Source organism: Siphateles boraxobius, unplaced genomic scaffold, assembly GCF_051911475.1.
Source record: "Siphateles boraxobius isolate OS27281-9 unplaced genomic scaffold, OSU_SipBor_1 6, whole genome shotgun sequence".
Lineage (NCBI taxonomy): Eukaryota > Metazoa > Chordata > Actinopteri > Cypriniformes > Leuciscidae > Siphateles > Siphateles boraxobius.
In genome coordinates this window covers 7,133,848-7,156,212 of record NW_027509186.1, presented here as the reverse complement: position 1 = coordinate 7,156,212, position 22,365 = coordinate 7,133,848, and the positions used below count along the sequence as shown (strand labels likewise).

Here is a 22,365-nt window from a genome sequence, read left to right as displayed (position 1 = left end):
CTCAAACACCTGGAGTTTCCCAGAATGGCCTGAGGAACAGAATTCTGGAATGGCCTGAGGAACATCTACCAACTACAAGACACCATCCCCTCGATCTGTGGACAATCAACACCTGGCTGACGATTTAAATTCATTTTACTGGCGGTTTGAAAAGCCCTCATTCACACCACACAACCGGTCTGATCTGCACTTCACACATTCACCATCACCTCCTGCACTCCCACTCTGGACTGCATTATATCCTGCAACATCTCGACAGACCAGGGACTTATGCAAGGATCCTCTTTGTGGACTTCAGTTCGGCCTTCAATACCATCATGCCTGGTCTTCTCACAGCCAAACTGACCCAGCTCTCCATGCCATCCTCGATCTGTCAGTGGATCACCAGCTTCCTGACGGACCGGCAGCAGCGAGTGAGACTGGGGAAACACACATCCAAGACACTCACAACCAGCACTGGCGCCCCCCAAGGGTGCGGTCTCTCCCCACTGCTCTTCTCCCTGTACACTAATGACTGCACTTCTAACGACCCCACTGTCAAGCTCCTGAAATTTGTAGACGACACCACTGTCATCGGTCTCATCCAAAACGGTGACGAGTCTGCTTACAGACTGGAGGTTGAACAGCTGGCTGTCTGGTGCCGTTATAACAACCTTGAGCTGAACACGCTCAAAACAGTGGAGATGATCGTGGACTTCAGGAGGAACAGCCCAGCACTCCCCCCACTCACCATCATGAACAGCACTGTGGAATCAGTGGAGTCATTCAGGTTCCTGGGCACTATCATCTCTCAGGACCTGAAGTGGGACAATCACATTGACTCCACTGTGAAAAAGGCCCAGCAGAGACTGTACTTCCTTCGCCAGCTGAGGAAGTTCAACTTGCCACAGGAGCTGCTGATTCAGTTCTACTCAGCCGTCATTGAGTCTGTCTTATGCACTTCCATCACTGTCTGGTTTGGTTCAGCTACCAAATCAGACATCAGGAGACTACAACGGACAGTCCGGACTGCGGAGAGGATTATTGGTGGCCCCCTGCCATCCCTCCAGGACCTGTACTCTTCCAGAATGAGGAAGAGAGCAGGTAAAATCATCACAGACTCCACTCACCCTGGACACCACCTGTTAGAACTCAAATCACTGGCCACTAGAACATCTCGGCACAGGAACAGTTTCTTCCCACAGGCCATCTCCCTTCTGAACATTTAACATATCTCCCAAGGCATATGCCTGTAAGTGCAATACTCCCACTGTTTAGTGCAATATCTTAAAAATACAGGTGATATTTATATTTATATTTATTCATACTATACAAAATACTGTAAATATGTTCATTATCTGTAAATGTTTATTCTGACAAAACCCAACTGTGACCATATATTTTTTATAGTATTTTCATATTTTTTATAATTTTATTTGTAGAATTTGTATGAATATTTGTATTACTATTACTTGTATCTGTATTTGTATATGTGCACTGGAAGCCTCAATACCAAGGAAAATTCCTTGTGTGTGCAAGCACACTTGGCAATAAAGCTCTTTCTGATTCTGATATTCATTTAGAGACAACAAATATGCTGATAACGGTATTGGGGGAGGGGGTTATTGTGCATCTTTCACACGTATAGTGGGAGCACATAAAGCGTGAGCTTTGGCTTTACATCGCATGAGATTTATTGTACAGTGTAAGTTACTAACCTTGCTGAAATCGCACAGAAATCGCACAGTCAATGCATGCTTTAAGAATGAGTAAATAATGATAGAATTAAGCTAACCCTTTAAATCTAACCTGAGTATGGTCTTCACTAAAAAAAAACCCATGTAAATGCCAAATAATATCCGTAAGAGTTAGGGTTACAGTGTAGTGATTATAAAAATTACAACAATTTATGAAAATCTATGGTCCTTAAAAGTACAGTGAGTAAGTATTTAGACACTTAAAACACAAAAAAGATGTCTGAATGTCACTGCATTAGAAAACAAACAACCGTTTATAGTTAATTTGATGAAGTACACCAGTGGTTATTCTGTTACACTTTTAGAATAGAAGGTTCCATATAGAATTTTAAAGGGTTCAGTCAGGCGCTTCATGTACTGAATGGGACCTTTTAGGGATTCCCATCATGGATCATTTTATTTAATTAATTAATTCATATGTTTTTAATTAATTTCTAAATAAAACTTTATGAATTAAACAGCTTGTACACATACTTTATAATTTGAAAAATTGAAATAACCAATTAAACATGAAAGTGTTACACAATAATTTAAAACATATGTCCTTATATAAAACATTTTTGACACAAAGGGTTCTTTAAAATCAAGTCAAGTTCTAGTATAGTACCCCAGAGTTCCTTTTTTTCTCCTCATATATACAATCAAAATCATCTTTGCATCAGTTTGGATTCGCTTAGAGTCAATTGCTCCCTGCTTTGGTAGGAAATACTTTTTAGCAAAATTGTAGTCTTAACGGTGTTGACTTTTGTCTGGGTGCAAAGAATTCAAAGATATTTTCAGTTTTCAGGACCCAGCACGTTGTAGGCAGTGGCTAAAGGCTGCAAATGAAAGTACATATGGAGAGAACGCTGCAACGGAAAATCTGAAAAAATTCAGAAAAATCTGCTATTCTGTCAGTTCGGCCCAACCCCCTGAAGCGAAACACCGTCGCTTACAGGTAAGAAAGCTGTTGCCATAGTATTCCATATTCAACAAAATACTGTTTAAAGTGTAGATAAAGTACGATACTATTTTCAGATAAACCTACTCTTACAATAACTTTTTTGTTGATAACACTCTGTCGACCAGACTTTCCAAAGGTGGGGATATTAAAATGTAGAAGTATAATCTGTTGTTTCCATGAAAGCCCTGGCACTGTCAAAAGTCCACACATTTTGCATCATTTGGCAGACCTTTTCTGACAAATAAACATGGTCTAGGTAACAGAGAACGAGTAAACATTGTTCATCATTTACATATACTACCAACATTGTAACAATACAAAGTGGGTTGAAAATCAGTGAAGTTAAACTTTAAGCATATAACACTTCATGCACATCCCTTTCTCAGAAACGTTGCGAAAAGAAATCATGCGAGTACTATACCACTGCGCTGGAGCAGCTCTAAATATGCACTCTGTACATTTCGTTTGACGAGCAGTTTGATACATCACTATTGTACTTAGACAGATTTCGACAAAGGCAGTGAGTCAACACCATCTTAGTCTCAGCCTCAGGTGACGCCCACGTGCATATGGCAAGCATAACTAGAAACACTTCAGGACTTTCAAAGTTGTCATCGGATTGGTTGAATTCCACAAGATATCTGGGAGATATGTGTGTCACATTCTTTAACGGCCCGCCTGGAAACAAAGATGCCGAAACCCCCTCATGGAAGAAGAATGCCATCGTCTTCACAACTATGACAATGAGCGCTTATCAGGATCATTTAAACGCTGGATTTTACACACGGGTCTGTTATTGTAGAGACATCAACGTTAGATTTCCACGCCCCTAAATATGATGCGGAACAAAACAAACTGTGATTGGTTGCCTTGACCCATGAAAGCTGTTAAAGCTTTTATAGTTATATCTGCTAAGTCAAACACCATCTAGACAATCGAATACACAAGTTACTGACACGGTTTCAGTAGAGGAACTGTCCACAGAATTTTACTTAATACTCCCACTATTTTTAGCAAGCAGCACGTCCTGTGTCCGAATGTCCTATTCATTTTTCCTGAGTTCTTTATCAAAACAGTAGTTACAAATGGACTTAAATAAGTTAAAATGTTTTGAACTTGGACGAAAAGTTCAAAATTTAACAGTAAATGTGACTGCACCTTTAAGACTGCTTTTCCTAAAAGCATCGTAATTCTAAGTAGATTGTAGAGAAGTACAAGCATCCCTGGACAATACTGTCCCCTGAAAAAATACGTTGTAGCTCTTTTGTGGGTAAGTGCCAACTCATTTAAAATGGAAGAATCAGCAGGTGTTTTTACATCATGTTTGCTTTTAAAAGTAGCAAAATGATCTGTAATTATGTTTTTAAATTAAATTTTAAATGCTGTACGTGGTTACAATTCAATCAAGTCACAGAAACCCTAAAACATTTTGACTTCAATCATGCTACATCATCAGTTAAAAAAACCTGTCAACTCTCTAGTCACCTCTACGTGCATTTTCTTGTCTCCTTTCCTCCAATTCCTTAGTCCCTGAAGCTTGTAGACTGTGGTTAATTCGTACACTTTGCTTTTTTCGTGGCCATGTAATTGCTCCTATCCGGTACTGACAAAGATATAAATGCTTCCTGGGCTTTCCCAATAAACACACTCTGTAATAACAAAGTGGATGCCAAGTTATCCCAGTGCTAATTATTTTGCAATATCTTCAAATGATGAGGGGAAAAAAACAACATCTGGATCCCTTTCGTTAAATTTTGTCAGCATTTTTAATTATTCCCGAATCTCGCTAAATCAACTGACTTAAACCAACATTTATTAGATCTAAAAAATACCTCCTCTGGATCCTACCTTCCAACAGCACATTTAAGCTCTCTTTTTCATGAGCCAACTTTACCAACTCCAGTTCAGCCACTCGCTGACCTTAATTTTAGATTCTCAAATTACAATTGCCACTCACTCTCCCTTTCACTAACCTGCAAGGTCCCTGGTTTGAGTTCTGGTTGAGCTAAGAGGCCTTTCTGTGGGAATTTGCATGTTCTCCTCTGGATTCTCTGGTTTTAACCCAACATGTAGGCCTATGTATATGCAACAAGTAAAAGGGGTGCTGCAGAGCCATATTCTACCTTTTGGGAAAAAAAGCCCCAAAAATCTTGTAAATGATCCTAAAAACAGTAATAATCCTTAGAAGAGCAATCAGTTTCACTATAACTGCTTAGGCCCTAATAATTGGTTTGCTTAACTGAGTTTTGAGTACCTTAAATCTACATCCCAAACTGTATTGTAAAATTTCAGACACTGATGCTTTTTTTTTTGTCCAACTAGACGGGGATGGGGGTGGTCCAGTAATGTTTGAATTGCTGTCCATTCGTCAGCATTCGTCCATACAGCAAACGCATGGATAGTAAGTGATGGCTACAGAGCGATAGTGTTGGAGGGCACACAGACACTGTTGTGTGATTCTAATAAAGACATCGTTTAATGACATTTAAGCACAGAGTCAAGACAGAAAGATGACGAGAGTGCAGCATTATTCCCTTTGGGTTGTAAACTCCAGACAGCATATCCTGAACACAGCATAACACCCTCAAGGGCATTCAAAAATCTCCCCAATCAAGTCTGAAGCAACACCCTATTACATTAAACATGCAAGATAATCTAAACAACAGACCAAAAAGAAATTGTGGGTGGGTAGTCAGTATTAAAAAAAAAAAAAAAATTGAAGAACATTTCAACTGATTCTGTCTATATGTAAATGTAAATGTCCATGGTGTCTAAAATTTTAAATGGGTGGTTGATTGGGATTTCACTGTTTCATTTTAAATAGTGTGTAATGTTGCTGTTGGTGCATGAACAGTATCTGCAAAGTTGCTGCGCTGAAAGTTCAACGTAAGCAGAGATATCGTCTTTTAAAAATCAGGAAGATTAATGCCTACAAAAACGACTCGAATGGGACTACAACGAGATACTTCCCGGGTTTTAAACATAACTAAGCCATAAATTTACATCGACCCTCCCTCCAAAATATGCAAAAAAGGGGCATGGCCATATTAATGCGGCTTTGTCGAAGAGGAAGAGTTATAGTGGAGAGCAGTAGCCATGCCGTCAAAAGTGTGTTACTTTCACCCAGCTGTCAGGTGTTCTGTGTTCGGGCTTCCTACGGACGCTGTAGTTCGTCAACAATGGCTACAATTTATGCTTGATTATGTTCCAGAAAATTACTATCGTAATTTAGCTCTCTGTGCTGCGCATTTTACGGAAGACAGCTTCCAGAATCTCCACGAATCCAATGCCGGATTCAACAAGAAACTGTTACTAAAGCATAAAGCAGTTCTAACTTTAAAACCAGAGACAGCAGTTGTTGGGCCACAAACTGTAAGTAAGACTTAATCATTTTAAATGTATTTGCATGTATAATTTTAGATGTAATGTTTTAGTTTTTATCAAGGATGTAAACAAATGCGTACAAACATTTTGGACCTGAATTTGTAATTATGTACTAATTTTGTAAATGTATTTTCCATGTATACTATGAGGTAATTTTTCGATTTGATCAAGAACGTAAAAAAATGCCAACGCTGTTTGTTTATAGTAGCCAGTTAGTTCGATGCTATTTTGTGTGTATAAGACAAACGTGTATGAAGTTAAAAAAATGATATGTAATCGCAACAGCAAACTTCAGCTGTTTCATAGAATCAGGAAGTCAACCGATCGTTCAAATGACAGAGGAGAAAGCGTCTTACAATAAAGGTGAAATTTATGAAAAATAAGGCTTTTAAAAAAAAAACACACGAAGACATGTTATATTGCACCCCATAAACACAATCATGCAAAGAAAAAAAGCAGTAAACCATCCCTTTAAAGAATCAAAAATGACTTAAAGTTTGGGTGATATTAATACAAATGACTTGACTAGTATTGCTGATATCACTGTGATGAACAGAATAGGCTCGTTTGAGATGAGCAAAATCTGCGCAGAACTGATCACCGGTGATCACCGCGAGATGCATGCCGGTTAGAAATGTGTCCGCGTGTGGTCCACCTTGCTCTGATGTCATGCTGACTTATGTCAAAAAACTCTCGCGACGGCGAGGCGGACTTGTCAGATTCTGCAGTCGGGCGCAGTTGCTCTCCACCCACTGTGCTGATCAAAAGCACGATGGGAAACGACTTCCTGATGACACAGCTTAATGCTAATTGGTTTAAACAACCATGATGTATTGATCTCTTTTAACATGTTTGATTTTAAAACTCTGACATAATGTTTTTGGGTCATTGACGAATAAGGTTTTTAAAAGTGTAAAAAAATGTAATGGAGATATAATTAGGCTAATTTAGAAGACTTTTTTTTGTTTTACTAAGTGTTAATGAGATTATGTGGTTTTTGCAATCAATTAACAATGCTTTTGTAATTTTTTACAAGATGGAAAATGGGTTTAACCATGAGTATATAATAATTATTCATGAAAAAAACTGATTTGACATTGATGTTGAGATGGTATATAGTGTGTAACACAGAAGAAATATAAAATAACATTATAACTGATCTCATAAATGTATTCATTTTATTGGACTACTCTAAACCATCCAACATATTCAAGTAAAACATTGCGCAGGGAAATGAGAAAAGGGGAAATGTAGAAAAAAAGCCTTATCTGCTTTATATTTTTATTCTTGTAGTTCCTTTAGTTATTAAAAACAAAATTATTCAATTAAATATTTACTATATATCGGTTATACCGAATGATCAAGGCTGGTTATACCGAATGACTATATCTGCTGCCCTTGACATTATGAATATTTAAGACAATACATAAATATCTACAGAAGCACATTTTATTGTTAATATAATATTAATGTAAAAAAGTACATCAAACTAAAGTAATTAAAACATTGAAGCATTTAATTGTTCTTGGAACAAATGTTTAACACTGAGATGCTATATATTCCTGAAAGTCATCCAGCGTTTGGAGTATAATCTTGAGGACCGTGAATTCAGAGGATCTGCCTCACTAATGCTTGTATGCACGTCTTCTTTAAAGTAGAAGATTTTGTCTGGTTCTGATGGCAATGGTGGTTTCCGTGGCACCACATCCACTGGGATGTCAGGTGTCACATTTAAAGACCCTGAGGTCAGGTTCATTATATTGTTTATGGTCAATATACAACTTCCCTCTGCCTCCGTTTTGCCCTCATCCATATGCCTCCTTAATTCTTGATCCTTTTGGCCAAGTTCATCAATTGACACTTGTTCTTTTTTGACACTGAGTTTTCTTCTTTGGTAACTAAAAATAAAATTATACAACAACAACAACAACAACAACAACTACTACTACTACTACTACTACTACTACTACTACTACTACTACTACTTATAATAATATAATATCGGCGGGTGTTCCAGTTAATCACTCAGTTTTCTTTAGTTACTAAATGCAAAATAGAGCCATTTTTATGCGTTGTAACAGTGTTGATACCGTTACTACTATATATAGTATTATAATAATAGTAATAATAAAATAATATAAATAATAAAAACAAATTATACTTTTCTCTGCTTTTGGCAAGTATCTCTTACTTTTTAACAGGATCAGCTTTGATCCTTTACAGTAGCGAGCTGCTTTTTCCTTATTTGATAAAGGCATCTGCAAAAGTAAAATTCAGTCAAAATGATGTAATAATATACTCTGCACATTTGCTATTAATAAAATGTTGTGTTTATTTATTCCAGATAATTACAAATATGACCAACATACATTGCTGTCATTTGGTACAACCAGTAGGTCATTTGGTATAACCAAATTTTTGGTATTACCGAATGACATTTTTGGTAATACCGAATGACAATATTTTCAAACAATGCTAACAGGCTGATAAAATTCACTCTGCCAGTCAATGCCAGACTGACAATAATCGGGTTATTTGATACAGTCATATTCCTTTTGATGTTTTTTTTTTCATAAACATTGATGATATTAATAATCCAGCAATGTTATTTTTTCCCCGTCATATTTTTTCAACAGTAGGCCTCTTTTAATTAAAACAGTTTCTCGTCATAGCTTCAAAGTGGCATACATCAAGAGGGGTAAACAATTTACTAATAAAGTTTGGGCAAATATCCTGATAAATCACAAGAGTTCACATCTCCAAGAATCAAAATTGGTTGGACAGAAAAACGTGGCAAACAGTTATTAAAACTATCTGTTATTTTATTCCTGGCTTCTACATCCCCAGTCCCGCAACATAAATTAAAATGACAGTAATCTGTCTAAATTCCAGAGGTAAATAGAAAGGTCTAAAAGACACGGACAAGAGCTCGTAATCTGTAGTACATGTTCATGGATCTGAAAATGTGTTGCCCATGTGTTATCCAAATACACCGTCCTCCTCCCACAGACTTATGAGACACAACTTTATCTCAGTCGGCTCTAATCATTGTGTTTCTATTGAAAGAAATATCCTGAATGTCTTCCTTTAAACCAAGTCTTTGTAACATAACAAGTGACTTTGCCTAAGGTCACTGTCATATTTAACTTTCGCTGACAATTCTCCATTTTATTCCTCAAGCAGCATACCTTAGACAAGATTCCCGGTAAGGGAGGTTATAAAGCTCTGAACGGTTTAGCTCCTCAGTACTTTTGCGAGCTCTTATCACTTTATAGTCCTTCACGCCCACTGTGGTCTCAAAATTCTGGTCAGTTGATAATACCTAGAATATCAAAATCGACTGTGGGTGGTAGATCACTTTCGTGTTTAAAGGGACAATGTGTAGTTTTTTTTAGGTATTTTATTATCTTAAATCAATATTTTTATTCATAAATATGTCCTCAATGGTGTACAAACACCTCTGTCCATTATCTGACTTATCCTCGTAAATGAAGAATTTATTATCTTTATATACATGTGACGGGTAGGTCCACGGAGGCTTCCATGTAGTTCCGCCATCTTGAAAAACTATAATAGCAGAGAGGGTCAAAAAGTACTAGGCCAACGTGTTTCCACAACGCATTTTCGTTCAGAGCCAGCATCACATGACTGAAAGCAGCAGAAACGGAGGAGCAGAGCAGTGAGAGGCCTTTCAAGGCCCCGGCAAGTTTAAAAGGCTGCATTGCACTGTTATTATTCATACTGTAACATTCGTTTGTTCGTTGTGTCAAATTGCAGTTTGTTTGAAATAACAAACCTGTTCACCCGAAGGAAAACTCGACGAAGTGCTATTAGAAGACATTCTGTCATAGCTTTTTGGTACATAACAGCTAACGTAGATGCAACACGCATTTGAAAAAGCGAGGCGCTGGAGAGCACAATTCGTTTGATTGCAAAATACCATTTCACAGCTAGATGGGAGAAATTCATACATAATGTCCCTTTAAATCTAGATTAAAGACCCATATTTTTAACATAGCCTTCACATAACAAACCATCACATTACTGTAATTTAAATCCCTTAAACGATTTTTAGGCTGCATAAATTAGGTCAACCAGAACCGGGAACACTTCCCATAACACCCGATGTACTCGTTACATCGTAAGAGGAATGACATCTATCCTAATGTTATCTGTCTGTCTCATCCTTATCCCCGAGGTTACCGTAGTCAGCCGGATCCGGTCCGTATCCAGACCAGACGGTAGACCTGCACCCTGAGACGATCATAACGTAGCCTTGAATGTCAGAGTAGACCATGACAACTAGATGAGCCCTAGAGACAGATTCCCTGTGAAGGAAGGTCCGCAGGCATGCCCGAAACCAATCAAGATTTGTGTGTTCTACATGTGCTTCAGACACCAGTCACTCCGGGACGCTTTCCCATAACACCGAAACCATGACGCAGCATCAAGTTTCCTCGAAAGGGACTTCTCAAAGAGCATGCAAGTACCGAATTGAGTTCTCTTTCGTGTCTTTTTGTGCTTGAATTTTTAAATTGGCAAAGCTTAAAAACACGTGCAAATGATGAGGCAGGACTGACCGGATTGGGCAAGTGACAGTTCTGTCAACGGTCCCGAGCATCGTTTACGCTGGCACCAGGCCCTGAAGGACCTTTGAAATAACTGAATTTGGTCTGGACCTGCCTGGAACTATCCTACTTTAGCTGTGCGTTTACTGGAAAATAATTTACCACCTTAGAACATTCGTCAACCAATCAGAATCAAGCATTTAACAGCCCTGTGGTATAAAATCAAATAATGCACACATAAGATCAAGTCAACAGAAGTACACAAGTAATATGGATGAAGCATTTGCATTTAGTATAGATACTCTAAATGTAGATTTGAACTGAAGATTTACAGAGGAATAAACTAAAATTTCCACGTCAAATTTTCTGACAATAAACCAATACTGTCATACAACATTCCATGTAATTTTAATCATACAGTCTTTTTATTTAATTGAAAAAATCATAAAAGTAAATAAAGGTCATGTCATAAAGACTGAATCAGAAAGTCTGATCAATTGCTTCATTTTTCAAGATTACTGGCTAATTTCTGGAAGATAACTAACAAACCTCCCTTAACTAGCTAACCTGGATGCCTAGTATCCAAATTACATGTCATAATACCTATTTACTACAGTTAACACAATTTGACAAAAAAGGTAATGACAGTTCTGTAAGCTTTAAAGCTTGACGGACAAAATGGCAAATAGCAACTATGCAATGATTTGATTGGCTATTTGGGCTGTCAGTCAGTTATCTGTCATATGGTCAATTTGTCTTTATAGTTTTGAAAAGATTGATCTCAAATGCTGGAAAGGAGCTGAATGATTTTTCTAAAGAACTGTGGGCAGTTTAACTGCTCAGGATAAACAAGGGACTCATGAACAAATATATCTCAGAAAGTATTAACAGGATTAAAAAACTGAGATAACTGAAATGGGAAATTTACGTCAGTTAGAGGTTCTGAATTTTGGTTTCTTACTTTTCGAATAATCGTCCAGCCCTATCTCAAATATAAAAATAGTCATGAATCTTTCAGCGTTGAATCCTGTACATTTTTGGTCAGGGTGTTTTTTTTATTTTTTATTAATTTAATTTATGTTGTCTTGTGTCTATAAAATTGCTGAAGGCAGTAATTTAGTTACAATGTTGTTCCCATTTTGTAGATTCTGCCAAATGTATGTAAACTTATGACTCTGTATGAGCTTATATCTGTATGTATAAATGGAGCTGCTGCTTTCTTCAACATGAGAACAGAATTATCTGCAAGAATCACTGACGCAAATAATGTAATTTACCAAGAACCTAAACAGTTGCAGTTAACTAGCAGTGAGCAATTAGAGAAATCCCCCACCCAGTGTGACCCAGGGTGACCTCGCTCTCATTAACTGCCATTGGCAGCGAAGAGTGGGGGAAGTGCAAGAGGTTTCTGTAAGACTTTCGGAGTGCAGTTCAAACTATGAGACTCTTCTTCTTTTGAAAAGTGAAAGGAATGAATAAAGTTAATGTATAGTATTATGAAACAGAGGTTTGACAGGATTGGGAGGTATAGATGGAAACATTTACAAGTCTTGAGTAAAAAAAGAAACAAAATGTAGACAAAAGATTTAGACTTCCTGCAAATGTTATTGTTGAGAGAGAACATTTTCATTCCCACAGCTATGTGCTCTATTGGCCTTCATTCCCAAAACAAAGCCTTAAATACAACCTCAGTGAATGCCCTCTGACTTATCACATGGCCCTAAAACTGCAAACAGCCTGCAGTGGGGGACCGCAGATGCGACACTAAGCAGTAGGACTGTACTTCTACATCTTCTTAATATATTTAACTGGCTCAGAAATGGCTTATTTTTGCTGTTTGTCCTGTTGTCGCTTTTCAGAGGGACTATCTTTTCAACCAACGAGTCACTGTTGCCAAATAAATGTTTAACACATGAACAGTAAAAATAGCCAGTGACATGCTGTTTCATTATAACAATAAAAAAGGTTTTGATCCGATGAATTAAATCTGACAGTTAAAACTGAGCTATCGATTAACATGACAAGTTTATTTGGGACTAAACTCTCCCACTTTCAACTGCATTTATTTCCAGTAAATGTCTTCACATGTAATTTGTATAAGTATAAAAAGATTTAACAACAGACATAAACTGAACAAATTTCGAAGATAATTGACAAACAAAAATGGAATATGAAGTCCTTGAACAAAAAGGGGGTCAATATCAAAGGATCTTTTTACACCTGGTCACTTCATGCGTTTTCTCTGATCGGATATCTATTAGTTTGTGAAAAGACCAGGTATAAATGCCCTCTGAAACACTTTCGAGATGGATTTAAATCCAATAACTCAAACCACTTCAGGAGGTGGTCTGAGATGCATTATAGATGAAACTGGACAAAATGCATCTGCTTGTTGAAAACACATTATGTAAATGTTACTCTTCCCAAAATGTAAAAAAAAAAATAAACATGTGAGAGTGTGTTATAGGCTATATGAAATATTATAGCCAGATATGACAGTGCTACGGCAACACACATCGCTGCAGATGAGCTGAGTATCTCTTCAGCATGCCAGTGAAGTGAAACTGCTGCAAGTGAAACTGAAAGTAAGTCCCAGATGCTCAAAACACAACCATCTTCATTAAAAGTAATGAGAAAAGTAATCAGCCGCGTTTTTTGGAGAAAAACATTTTTCAAAATGTGATTTTCCCCCCACATTCAATTATTTTACTTCAATGAAAGGTTAGAGTTTTGCTAATTTTTTGAATGAATAATCAAAAAGATAAACAATGCAGATTTATTTTTACAGCCATCTTTGATCATTTTTATCAGGGGTGCCAATAATTCTGACCTCAACTGTATAGTTATAGTTAAGTTTGAAATGTTACTATTACCAGTTGAAACTGTTCATCTATGTACAGTAGCTGGAAAATAAAAATAACTGCTCTTCTGTTGCATTGAGTTTAGTTACCAACATGTCTGCCCCACAAATACTTAAACACAGTGTACTAAAGCTATCTCATGAGATATCTACATCTACTTGCGGTCAAAGTCAGTCATGATAGCAGAAGAGAGATTTGGTAAAAGATAAAATGCAAAGAGAGCAAAAAGGTGCCTCACACCAGGCCTGATTCTGCCGACCTGGTTCTTCGTGCCAACACACATCCATCCAAACAAAATGAAGATGTACAAAGCAAAATATCAAAAAGGAAGGCTTCGGAATCAGATTGGAAGACTCCTGAGAAGATCCTCCCTCATGGTCACTATTGCATTTGTTGCATTGTGGACACTGGAGTTGTTTGTTCCCCCCGATCTACTTAAGCACAAACAACTGAAATGTTCAAAGTTCCAAACCAACAAAAAGTGATGTAACCTATAAGAATGCAGTGAGAATGCCCCAAACAATCAAGATATTGGGACAAAAAAGGCCCCTGTATGAGTTTTTGTCTTTTATTTATATCAGGGATCGGCAACTAAGTGCCAATCACTGGCAATGTGACATAATCCTTTAAACAGTGATACATTTATATTTATTTTGGTTTTGTAGCTATTGCTGGAATGACATTAATAAAATGAAATTAATAATTCAGAAAATTCTGTTGTAACCTTATGTTATCTCCGTGCCTTAACAATGGACAGAGCAACACAGAGTGCCAGTCAGTGTCACTTGTATTCAAATTTCTCATAGATATCACACAAACATATGCAAACATGCACAACATAGGCCTAAGCAAACAAACAAACAAACAAACAAAAAAAACTATAATGTAGGGTTGAACATTTATAAAATACATTTAACACAAACCCATTGTTACTATTTGTAATTTCTAAAGTCACAAAAGTAGCTGAGAGGTTTACCTTTAGTACAGTGGGGACACCTGTAATGTTTTGATTGTAATGTCTCAGATTTGGTTTTAGATACATGGTCAAGGAAAGAATAAAAGACCATTACCAATGATCATTTTTGGTTTTCTCTTTGGGCTCACCGAGTCTCCTGGGCACCAACACCAGACATCCAGATCAACCTGACTACCATCCATTTCCCCCTTCAATTTCCAACTTTCTTCAATAAATAATTCTCCAACATTCATAGTTGTGGTGTGGTTCTTGCTCGTGAAAGAAAACAAAATGTCCAAACTAGCTAGTTGATTGAATGTTAACATTTAAGGGCTATCTATGGTAATAAAATCGCATTCTAACAATGCTCACATATGTATTTTGCTTTTCTAACTGCGTATTTGTGCCATTAGTTAAACGTGGCAGAGGATGGAAATAAAACATAAAATGACCATCATGATGATAACCTTTTTCAATCATTATTTAATCCTATAGCATGACAGCGTGAAACCAGCTTACGGCACCTTTCCACTCAAAACTTACAGTTACATTTAAACAGACTCCTTACATTTAAAGTATAGTGAAATACAGAGCAAAACATAAATGTGCACTTGTAAAAAAGACAAAAAATAAGTTACTACAGTAGACAATGTTTAGTTGCAGCAGCACTAAAGTGTTGTAATTGCATTCACATGTTCATATGTTGTTGAACTGCATTAATGAATGAGGCTAGAACTATAGACTATACTGCAAATCAATAATAATGTATTAATATCATCAATCCTTGCCACTGTATTCATTAACAACCTAGCCGTTGGCCCTGGAGCTCCCAGTATACACTGCACACTTCAGATGAGATCTCAATCAAACACACCGGATTATTGATTCAACTGATCATGTATTCCAAGACCTGGAGTGGGTGTGTCAGATAAGAGAGACGTCCAAAATGTGCAGTGCTGAAGAGGGAAAGCCAGGGTTGGAAACCGCTCACTGCTACATTCCTCTGCGGCGTTTTCACTACGAACGTCAATGAGCTGTTTATTTGTTGAAGAACGTCGTTATAGATCCAAAACAAGACATGCACCGCTAGAGGCCATTAGTGGCCCACAGACACAGTCCTTTTCGAACACTTCACCTTGTTCATTTACAACTTCCACAATCATTCGCCGCAGAATGAGTCTGACATATGACCTCACTAGGCTACTACATGCGTGAAAACAAAATACAATATTTAGCAAAAGAGAGATTTTCCTCTATTTCCCGGTCGGGGATCCAGTCACTGTATGATTCTCTTTACGCAAATCACTGGAAATTGGTCTACACGTTGTCTTGTCCGTCCACCAAAAAGCATCAAAATAAGGCAAAAGGAGCCCTGTCGTTGTCCGCATGTCTTACCGTTATAGCATTCCTTACGGCATTGGATGCGGTTTGCCGTATCTCAGCGGCGCTTCCCGGCTTCAGTAGGCTTTTCGTGAATCTCCGGGTCGATTCTGCTGCCATTTCTTCATCGGTACATTCGGGGCTACAATCTGCACTGTGTGCCACGAATCCGTAATGTGTTTAATCACGTTGAAATCGAAAGACTGCAAATGCACGTCCTTCGTCTCACTGTCGCTTCCACTCTGCAGCTTTACTACAGCGCGGTGGGCAGGGCTCGGTTTACTCAGCAATCATACAGATCGTGCTCTTGGAATTCAGCATTTTAGTATCATTTCCAAGCGTTGCCAGTAAAGAAGGAACAACAATGCAAACCCTGATAGGGTCGAGCGGAGAATTATAATAGCCTAATTGAGATGAATGTATTCATTCATGTGGTGCAGACAGATACCTACCAGTCTTTCTTTAATTGATTCCACATCATCATAATGTCAAAATCTGCGCATGCAAGTCAACAGATCAAGTGCATTTAAACATTCTTTGACGGAGATTATAATTAATATGACACTAAGACGCCCAACATCTTGATATGTAAAATATATTTTATGGTTGATTCCTCATGTTGACAGTTAATGCTGTTACATATATTTTACAGTCCGTATGTATGCATAAAAAGTAGTTTTACGCCGACAATCTCGGTGATCATGTAATTTTAACCAAACTGTCTAGAAGTGGTGTAGATGGTGTTAGAAGTGCGCGCGAGAAAGCATTCATGGACTTTAGCGCCATCGCGCGTCATCTCCCCAAAACAGAGCACACATTACAAAAGCATGTCAAAAGTGGTTGGTTGGAGTCTCAGTAGTGTCATGACGTAATTTCCCGAAATAATCGGTAGCAATGTATTAAAAAAAATGTTTTAGATAAAGGTCAACAATCCGATAGCAGGGCCGTGCACAGACATTTTGGGGCGATTGGTTTTATTTACATGTTAATTACTTAACAGGGACAATGCAGTCAAACATAGTTAGGCTACAATACAAATCCTGCAACTGATGCGCAGCATACAGAGTTAATGCTAATTTTCAACTCATGCCACTGGTTTGTCTTTTCTAAGTACATTATAAAACAGATACACTCACTCACACAAAAAGAAAAAATACAATATTTAAAAATGTCTACAGTTTTGGTTTGTCTTTAGCCTAATTTAAGACTGGAAGTGAACTTTTTTAAAAGTCAGATATGGTCTTAATGTCAGATGGTAATGAATTCCAGAGCTTACAACTCTTAACAGAAAATGGTCCGTGTAACGCTTTGCAGTTCTTTGTTCAATTTGCAACATCAAAATTAGCCAAATGAAAAATTGCTTCCAACTTTCATTTTCCATTTTTTGGAATAATTCACAAACGGATAATTGTCTCTCAGTTTAATTTTCAATTCTACAAGCTTGGGTTGTTGCGTCCGAGTCTGGTTTTTGAACAAACGTAAAAAAACGACTCATTGTTCTGATTTTCCATTTTTTCCATTGTTGCTCACGGTTAGACCGTACCAGTTCCGCCGGGGATGGAGCGGGGGTGCACGTGGAGCGTTATGTATATGGCACGTCTGAGTCTCAATCTTATGAAGGTATTTTTGGTGCAAAACAATTGAACGCCTTTGACAGTGAAATTTGTAGTTGTAGAGAATAGCCACACATGTGTATCAGTAAATTTGAAGTCACAGAGAGAAATGCATTAAGAGCTGCAAACTTGTAGACTTTTTTTCTCTCCCACAAACACAACACAACAGTTACACCTTCTCAAATTCTTCATTGCAGGTGCACAAATCCTATTCTACAAATCACAAATTAATAAACTCGTGCGCTCACATTTTTGCTACAGTTGCTGCAGTGAATATGGTGCAAAACGCATTTAAACACCTGCATCAAAAAATGTGAGTCACAGAGAAATTTTGCTCATCCGCAAATCCGTATGTGAATTCATCCAATGAGAGTTGCACACTTGTAGAATATTTTCTCACAAATATAAATTGATAAACCATTTATACCTAATGACTTTATTTGATTTTCTAGCTTTAACCTATCATTGTTATATCTGATGCACTGAAATAAAGCATGCTCCACTGTCTCTGTGTGCACACTTTTACGGATCTATCGGGCTCCTCCTTTTTTCTTTGCTCCTCTTCTTTGCTTTTTTCCTGTTTATTGTGTCTCCCCTACAGGTGAGCGAAGCACAGGTGTGGCATGGTGGGCGTGTGATTGCTTCCAGGATCTTGGGCTTTAACAATCTCTCCAGACCTGGTTGAGGATGGCCGCCGCTTATCCTTCTCTCCCGCACCTTTTTGGCGTTTTTGTTTCCTTATGCTCGACACCTCATATCTTATTTCTCAACCTAACATCTATACTGACTTTATTTAACTGACGTTGTTCATTCTTTATCTTTAATAAATATATTTATTTATACGCAAATTCCACGTGGTCTTCCCTCTCTGTTTACATAGAATAGGCAGGATGTAACAACACATGTAAGCTACTAGAGGCCTGTAGGCCTATCATGTTTCCCAATTATGATTGAGTGCGGTATGTCCTATACGGATACGAGAAATTACTGTATCTTCTCTTCTTTTCCACACACCATTCTCATACCTCCCTTTGTAATCTATACAAGCTTGTCTAGGCTACCTTTTTCCTTCGTATCTATCCCACATTTCTTGCCACATTCCTTTTATTGCCCTTTTTATTAACCCTTTGATTTCAAATTTGCTTAATGTAATATTAAGTCCTATTGGACAGTAATATTTAACCTTTTGTTTCTCGCTCTTTATCCCCCTATTTCTTTCATAAATCCTTCTCTTTCTTAAAAATATATATCATATTCTTTTCTTTCATTCTGTTTTGAATGTTGTAAATATAAAATATTTCACTCTGCCTAGAGCAGGTGTAGTACGTCTCCTGGGTCACTGCAGAGTTTTGCTCCAACCCCTATTAAACACACCTGAACCAGATAATCAAGCTCTTCAGGGATTATAGAAACTTCCAAGCTGGGGTTTTGTAGCTGGTTGTAGATATACGATGCAGTCGTGGCCTAATGGTTTGAGACTCGGACTTGCAACCCAAGGGTTATGGGTTTGAGTCTCAGTACTGGAAGGAATTGTTGGAGGAGGGAGTGAATGTACCATGACTGAGGTGAGACCCTTGAGCAAGGTACCGAACCCCCAACAGCTCCCCAGCCGCCGCAGCAAAAAATGTCTGCCCACTCCGGGTGTGTTCGTGGTGTGTGTTTGTTCACTGCTCACTGGTGTGTGTGTGCACTTGGATGGGATAAGTGCAGAGCACAAATTCCAAATATGGGACACCATACTTTGCTATATGTCACGTCACTGCAGGACAGTGGCCCTCCAGGAACTGTGAAACCCTTCTTTGCTACCTTATCAGCAGCTTCATTTCCAGAAATCCCTTTATGTGAATCTGACTATCCTTGCATAAATTCTTCATTTCTCAAATCTTTTCTAAGCGATTTCTGAGCAGATATTGTTTTTAATGATGATGCTGAACCACAGTATCACTCTGTCATGCTTTATTTCTACTACCCATGTTAATCCTATAACTCACCTGCTTCAGCTATAAATCAGAATATTATTTGAAAACAGTGTTGGAGCAGGGTTGTGTTCCTCAGGAACCCCTGGATTGCATGGCTTTTGGTATTCATGTGGTTCCTGCAATTGGATCTTTTGATCTGTCTGTATTTGTACATTTTACAAGTACCCATTTTACAACCACAACTGCAATTGAGACCAGCTTATATAGACAACATCATTATTGTCAAGCATTTTATTATTATCTGACATCATATTGTCTCTCTCTCTCTCTAGAAATGTGTCTTGGAGTGACTTGGAAAACCCTGAATTCACCCTATACAGTAGGCCTATATATAAATACCTGAAACAATAATTAGCCTATTAAAGATGACTTACATAATAGATCCTTATTTTATTTAATCGGTGATGTCTTATTCTGTTTGTCGACAACTTATGAACACATTATAAAAGAGATAAGATAATTCTATAAAAAGTATTGAGATTGAGTCAAAAAGACCAAGATTGAGCGTGCACTCGCAATAAAAAGCGCGCCCCGAGATTCGTGTGAGAGTGAATTCCCCTACGAAGAGATTCGCTCTCGTGCATTAACATCCACTCTAGTGTTAATACGATCTTGACAGTTGTTATTAAAATTACATGATACAAACTGCCTCAAAAGAGCTATAGGCCTAAAGAAGAGAAGAATGTCGTGTCTGAAAGCTATCTCAGCGCGTTGCCCCTGGCGATAAATTATTTCATGGTCAGACTCAGACGTGCCATATAGGCCTACATAACGCTACAGCTCTCTGGGTATGAATCCACGTGCACCCCCGCTCCCGGAACTGGTACGTCCAACCGCGAGCAAAACACAGAGAAATGTAAAATCAGAGCAATGAGTCGTTTTTTTATGTTTGTTCAAAAACCAGACTCGGACGCAACAACCCAAGCTTGTAGAATTGAAAATTAAACTGAGAGACAATTATCCGTTTTTGAATTATTTAAAAAAAATGGAAAATGAAAGTTCGAAGCCAATTTTTCATTTGGTTAATTTTGATGGTGCAAATTGAACAAAGAACTGCAAAGCGTTACACGGACCGAAAATGCTGGCTGTGTGAAGCTTGTCCTGCAGTATGGTGTTGTACAGTTATGATTTGTGGTGCTTCTGATAGCTCTTTTTCTGTTCTGAATTTGAATACATTTATTAATTTATAATTTATTAATTTATATAGATATCATTTGATTTGGAATTTGACAATGTATTAATAATGTCTGCAACTTTTGTCTCCTGAACCTCTTTAATAGAAGGAATCTGCTGAAGTTATTTCAGGTGCCCCCCCACTCTAGAGCCTTGCCCCCCTAGCTGCCCCCCTTTGATGATCCAAAAACTGTACTTGTAAAAACAACCCGCCACTATGTCCTCAATCTTCTCAAAACAGTGAACTAAACAATACATTTATCAAAAGTGAACAATTTAATTTTTAATTTTAAATGTATTATTAGCCCCTCCCCCTCAAATACTTATAGGCCTACGTCCCTGATTCGCTCAGTCTGGCTGACTGGCTCACACACACAGCGAGTCTGCTGCGGTGCGGTGGCCCTGCAAACCGACTGGAGAGACTGAGCTGCCCCTGAGCCTCTGAAGGTGAAGTGAGTTTCCCCAGGTGTAGTTTAAACACACGTTTAACTTAGTTACATTTGTAATGATTGTATTGTATGCTGAAGACGATTCAGCATCAGCAAAAACAGCCAGTCACGTTAGCCAAAATCAGCGGTGAAATCGCTCCCTCGTGATTTGTAAGAGCACTCTTCCTTTTGATTAGCCTAATTTTAATTTTAGTAAAGACAACAGCTTAATAAAAAATATAAAATATTGTTTCCACAATGTTTGATGGTCGCGGTTTTGCCGACGTTACGTTACAACACAATACAGTGCCAGTTAGGAGATCGATCATTTGATTAGCTAATCAGTCCTATAAATCCAATTCCTCTCAGATATCACAGCAATGAAACCAGCTTACAACTGGGGAAATAACAAATACAATAGGATTAAGTAGTCTAAACATAACTGGTGTGTGCATGTGATAAATCTTTCTGATTTTATATTTGTTATATAGGCTACTTATTAGCTACATGGCCCTTACCCAATAGACATTCTACTGACTAAATGTAACTTGTCAACTTATTTTACTAAACTGAACCCCAACACATAACCTAACAGTCCACTAACACTAGTAATTCTGTAATGGAGTTAGTGGTCTTAAGTAGACCATCGAAATAAAGTGTAACCCAAATAAATGATGTTCTTTTGGTCTTTCTATTTATCACAGAATCCTGAAAAATATTAATCACGGTTTCAACAAAAACATCAATTAGCACAACAATTTTCAACATTGATTCTAATAAGAAATGTTTCTTTAGCACCAAAGCAGCATATTAGAATGATTTCTGAAGGATCATGTGAAACTGAAGAATGGTGTAATTTTAATATACAGTATATTATTTTAATTTGCAATAATACTTCACAATATTAATATATTTACCGTATTTTGATCAAAGAAAATGCAGGCTTGGTGAGCATTTAAAAAAAATTATCCAGATGACCGTCTGAGAAATCTTGCTGTTCTCAGTATTGAGAAACAGCGTGCAAAAGCACTAGATTTAGATACGTTTGTGAAACGTTTTGCTGCAAAGCACAACAACCGTCGCCTTAAGCTTTCCTGAAAAAGATGGGTGATCATGGGTCATTTGTGGACTGTAATTATAAGTTTTTAATTATAATAAGAACTTGAGTATTGTCTGCTGTTTTATACTTGTAGTCCACTGCATCTTGGACACAATTATTGTACTTTTTTTTTTTATATTTTCACTTTTACTATACTTTTACTTTTTAAAAGATGCACAGTTTTGTTTTGTTTGAACACTGCACTGGGCTTATTCCTGTTGTGAATTAAAAACCTTTGTAGTGTGT

At 37.6% G+C, this 22,365-nt stretch overlaps 1 protein-coding gene across 1 annotated transcript in view; it reads right to left on the bottom strand.

Moving 5' to 3' along the window:
* Window positions 1-16,073, bottom strand: part of dock10 (dedicator of cytokinesis 10) — a 165,164-nt gene extending 149,091 nt beyond the window's left edge. The window contains exon 1 of the mRNA XM_077207559.1: window positions 15,843-16,073. Within this exon, the coding sequence (XP_077063674.1) occupies window positions 15,843-15,947 (105 nt within the window). The 5' untranslated portion in view covers window positions 15,948-16,073. The remainder of the gene's footprint in view (window positions 1-15,842) is intronic.
* Window positions 16,074-22,365: the final 6,292 nt, after the last annotated feature.